This window comes from Colias croceus, chromosome 7, assembly GCF_905220415.1.
Source record: "Colias croceus chromosome 7, ilColCroc2.1".
NCBI lineage: Eukaryota > Metazoa > Arthropoda > Insecta > Lepidoptera > Pieridae > Colias > Colias croceus.
In genome coordinates this window covers 9,658,724-9,664,022 of record NC_059543.1, presented here as the reverse complement: position 1 = coordinate 9,664,022, position 5,299 = coordinate 9,658,724, and the positions used below count along the sequence as shown (strand labels likewise).

Below are 5,299 nucleotides of genomic sequence, written 5' to 3'. Positions count from 1 at the left end.
CCGTCTAAAACCTGCATATTATTTGAATGATGATAGTGATACGACATCTGGGGTAGATACTGAGGTTCCATTACAAATTCCAAGTAGCGAATTGCCTAATACACATACCACGCGTAGTGGAAGAGCTATACGATTACCGGTACGATTTAGGTAATAGTATTGTATTTGTAATTGTTTCAACTATTTTAAATTTATTAGAATTACGATGATTATAAGTATTCATATAAGACTTCATAGAAATGTATAATAAATACTTAGTAATCAACACATCGTATTTAATAAATAATAGCACTTATGAAATTTGAAACGAGTTCATTGTTAATGGCTTAGATGTTAATGGTTTAACGTTTTAAGTATGGTATTTCAAATTTATGTTTGTGAGTTTTTATTGAAATGTTTACTACTTAGAAATTTAAGTACTTTTGATTTATGGCTTATGAGTGTATAGTAATAGCCTTTGTAATATTAAACGATACAAGTGTAAAGAACGTATTGAGATTTGAAATGTTAATGTTACTAAGTGTTAGATGACGTGTAACAATTATCGCACGCCACTTAGAAGACCCAACCGAGTTTTTGTAATAACATAAATAGTTTAACGAAATTAGGTGTTAACTGTTAACCACTTGTATACGTTATGATTGATTTATATTGTGAACCTTTTTTATACTTTATATTGTAAACATTTTGTAACCTTATATAGCGACACTTTATATACACCCATCTGTTTATTGTTTAGTTTAATTGTAAGTTTTTTTTTAATTGTATACCCTTTTTATTTTTTAAGGGGGGAATGATGTAGCGTCGACAAGCCAATTTATGAGTTATCGAATTTCAAGTGTAACGCTAAGAAAGTTCACACGGTAACTCATATATAAACAGTTCGTGCGCTATGCACATACAGTTACGGGCTTGTCGGGACGCGGGTGGGTCGCATTAGGTCGAATATTAATTACATACGGTTAAATATATGTAGTTAACGAAATATAACCTTTGCGTAGTAATTTCATCTTTTATTACACCCGCACATAACAAGACCCTACAATACGATCTCAACTTCCACTGGTTCTTTCGGTGAGATCTCATTTCAATTTAGTAGTTAAATTGAGGTGGTTTCGTTTATTGATAGGTAAGTATATAATTTTCTTATATATAAAAATGAATCGCATAACTCGAGAACGGGTGAACCGATTTCGATAATTCTTTTTTTATTATATTCCTTGAAGTATGAGGATGGTTTTTATGTAGAGAAAACGTAAACATGTACCACGGGCGAAGCCGGGGTGGACCGCTAGTTTTTAATATTTCTGTATCATTCCAAATTTCCATTGGCCATTTCTTTCCTATCGTCAAATGCAAACACTATCTTTTTTTTTGTTGAGTTTTGACTTTTGACGTTCCGTTCCATTCCGTCCTCACTAGGATCGGGAGTTGCCATTTGAAAAAAAAGAAGAAGAAGAAGACTTTTGACGTTTGACACTTGACGGTGTCATTACCATACCCATAGAGGAAGGATGTATACCATACCAAGTAAGCGGTGAGCGGTCAGCAACGCGATTTCCATGATAATTATTTTGTTCTTCCACGATTTTATAGCGTTTAGTCTCTAAGAATAAATTATAGTTTGCGGAATGTTATATTTCAGAATACTTAAGGCTGCCGTAAAGAAGGATTTGATTTAACGTCTCTTCATAGTCGAAGCCGGTTCCTAAGTTTTACTCCAGAATACTTTAAAAACTTTGAAATGTTGCTAAAACTATTCATATTGACCTTTTTCTTTAATATTAATATTATTAGCAGTCAAAACCTACAAAGTGTAAGCGATGATGATTTATTACAGCTAATAAAAGAGCAAGAAAAACTTATAGTATTGTTTCGTAAGTATTATTTTTCTTTTTGATTAATAGCATATTGTTAAATAAATAAAGCTCTTAAAAAGTGTCTTATTCAATAAGCTAAATGTGTCTTGAATGTTATGAGCTTATCCTTTTACTATGAGATGCAATAGTGTCCAGGATGCCCTAGCTCCTAGGGTAGTAGTTACAAAAATGTAGCCCACAAAGTAACAAAAGTTGCCTCGCATGTCACAAGGCTTATATTTTGCAATTGCTACACATTCCTACGATAATGTCAATGCATGATCTAGACTAATATCCCAACTGTTATCTTATGTATGTAGTAGGTGATGGAACATCTAAATAATTTTAATTGAGGTTACTATATCAGTAAAAAGGAAGATAGTACCTACAGATAAAAATTCAGCTACAGTAAGTTAAGAACCCATTAACTAAAGTATACATTTGTTTTCAGATAAACCAAATTGTAAGGAATGTGATAAACTAGAAAAAATAATAGACATCTTACAGGAAGACTTTGAAAAAGAATTAAATGCACCATCTGTGAAGGTTGTGAATAGTCATCTAGCTAGACTATACAGTCCCACTAAGGAACCTGCACTTGTATTTTTCAGACATGGAGTACCTTTGCTTTATGATGGTAATATACTACTTTAAATATTACAGGTTATGCTTTGTATTGTGCTTTCTACATTATGTAGAAGAAGTTATTCTATATATTTCATTTTGTGAGTTACATGCTATCTTTGATCGTAACCACAAGTGTTATAGATTTTTTTTTTGTAAGGCACCTATCACAGTTGGGTGTTCGCGGCACCTCTGGAACATTTATTGGACATTTTTTACATTTATTATGTTATTTTTGAAAATTATCATATGTTATAATTACAATATATTTATTTTATTGTGAATAGGGAAGCGCTTGACCACAATCTCGCTGCTGAGATGTGGTCTAATATGGTACGCGCTTCCGTAGAAGTTATTTTTTTACAGTAGGCTTGAAGGCCCACACATTGTACTCATCATACATAACAATAAATTAAAATACAAAATTAAAAATATCAAATAAAATAGTGTGTTATAGATTTATAGTAACCTAGATTTAATACAGTTTTAACATAATTTTCCAGGTGCAGCTGATGAGGGCGAAGTATATGGTTATTTGGAAAAGAACCAGTCTCCATCAGTTAAAGAGTTATCAGATAAAATATTTGAACACATGACGCAGGCCGCTACTGGGGCTACAACAGGAGACTGGTTTGTTATGTTGTGAGTAAATGACAATGTTATTTTTACTTAAATCTTTCATAATTAATAATGGACATGTTTAATGTTTACGGCATCTAATATTTTTTTGAACAAAATCATATTCAAAGATATATACATAAAATTAGATCAGAAACATTATAACAAATAATGTTATTTCAAGAAATAAATTTTATGTATTGTTAAGTTTTATTTTGTTTGTTTGTTAGATATAATTGTCAGGAAATTTAACAAAAATTAATATTGCAAAAAATACTAACAATATTTTAAAAACAAATAATTATATGCTATTAAATCTTACAGTTATGGCGCATCTTGTGTTGAATGTCAAAGGCTACATGCAGTGTGGGAGGGTGTGGGCGCAACACTACGCGGCAGGGTTAATGTCGCAAGGGTTGACGCAAATTTGGCTGGTGCTCTAACAGCTAAACGTTTTAAAGTTCAGAAATTACCAGCATTCTTTTTGTAAGTAATAAATACACCACTTTTTAAGAAGAGTCAGTCTGGGTAATTGTGAACAGGGGTGATTGGAAACCACTACCCTTACACTTTTAATACCTATTCTAAATTACTCTTCTTCTTTACAGTTGTGTAAATAATGTGTAATTCCGATTTTTGAAACATTTGGAAATACATCCGAATGATTATAGAATAAATTCTTGTTAGCTGTTTACAGTCACCTCTGTTCACAATTACCCACACTGCCTGATTATAGCTCTCTAATAGATTTTCCAATAAAGTAACAATGATTCATTTATATTTTAGCTTCCGTTTAGGCAAAGTGTACAGATATGATCTACCTAAAAATGATATTAAATCTTTTGTAACATTTGCTCAAGACTGGTACAAAAATGTGAAAGCAGAGACAGTACCACTTTTATCATCGCCGTTGTAAGTGTTTTTAATTTTATACATATTTACTATATTTATTTTTTTAAATAGCTGTGTAGTCGACATGCAAAGATGTGTTTTGGCTACTTCAAGCCGAAGATTCCTTGACTCCCACATTCAGACTTGAAATTTAGCACTTTCTTTTACAGTGATGATGTAGTTGATTGGTGTGTGGAAATGCTTAAGTTTTCAATTAATCTTGGACTTGAAATATTAGCGAAACATCCTTGGATTTGGCAAATAGGAGTAGCTGGGTTTGGATTGGTAGCAATAACAGCACTAATAGCATTGATGAAAGCAAGGAAACCAAAACCTGCCAAAGAAGTGAAAAAAGACAAGAAGAAGAAGTAAACATCAAATTAAAGTACAAAACACAATACTTAATGTAATAAATTAAATTTTTCTAAGCTTAAACTATATCTTTGAAAAAGTCCGTCCATTATTGTTCATTCCAATGTAAATAGTTATGGACTACAAATTTTAATTATTTATACTTTTTTTAATGAGAAAGATTGATTTTTTAGAGGAATACAAAAAATGGAAACAAATCTATTATAATATACTTGGTAGCTTCTTTGATCATAAGGACTATGATCTCGACTATAAAATATAATAACAATGAATCATGGCTACTCTCTCAAAATATTACTATGCAGGGTGTAATCGCTAAAAAAAATATCATAAACCCGAAATTATATTAAAATAAAAATTAAAACTTGACTGCTAATTTATGTATATAGCCTACGTCACTACCGCCACTAACATAACAATAATTCAGATGATTGCAATGAAACCTCACATCTCAAAATCGGTCCAACGGTTTATACTGCAGGGCGTGTCAAAGAAATATTATATATACATACATAAACTCGAAAAACATAACCCTCTTTTTTCCGTAATCGGGGAAAAATTTGGGAAATTTTTCAATATCCGGTAACATTACACGCACACAGAATCACCGTGTACGTACAGTGCAGCGGCGAAATGACAGCACACATAGCTTTATTGAAAATGACGATAAATCATTCGGTTTAGTTCGGCAACGCTCCATCTGTCTTTTATTTTGTAATCAAGTTCGTTTAGAAACTTTAAATAGAGCTCCTCATTGTAATGCACAATGAGGACGTCATTTCGAAAATCTGCTATGAATACAAAATGTATGGAAAATCAAATGTATGGGGAGGGTTTAAGGATAACTTATTTGATATTTGTCGTTTTATTTTTAAAAATTTATTATGGCTATACTTTACTCATTAGGTAATAAGTACTTTCGATATCAGTTTAAA

General features: G+C 31.6%; 1 protein-coding gene across 1 annotated transcript; it reads left to right on the top strand.

Annotated features, from left to right (window-relative positions):
- Positions 1 to 1,530: 1,530 nt before the first annotated feature.
- LOC123693072 (thioredoxin domain-containing protein) lies at positions 1,531 to 4,791 on the top strand. Its single transcript, XM_045638021.1, has 6 exons — positions 1,531 to 1,877; positions 2,311 to 2,496; positions 2,987 to 3,125; positions 3,426 to 3,587; positions 3,888 to 4,013; positions 4,163 to 4,791. The coding sequence occupies exons 1-6, from the start codon at positions 1,745 to 1,747 to the stop codon at positions 4,362 to 4,364; spliced, it is 948 nt and encodes a 315-aa protein (XP_045493977.1). The 5' UTR covers positions 1,531 to 1,744; the 3' UTR covers positions 4,365 to 4,791.
- Positions 4,792 to 5,299: the final 508 nt, after the last annotated feature.

What these genes read in the sequence shown, in the direction of transcription:
- LOC123693072 (XM_045638021.1), top strand. Translation starts at nt 1,745, where the DNA reads ATGTTGCTAAAACTATTCATATTGACCTTTTTCTTTAATATTAATATT. An exon ending in AAAACTTATAGTATTGTTTC is followed by an intron (nt 1,878 to 2,310) that starts GTAAGTATTATT and finishes ATTTGTTTTCAG; the next exon opens with ATAAACCAAATTGTAAGGAA. An exon ending in AGTACCTTTGCTTTATGATG is followed by an intron (nt 2,497 to 2,986) that starts GTAATATACTAC and finishes ATAATTTTCCAG; the next exon opens with GTGCAGCTGATGAGGGCGAA.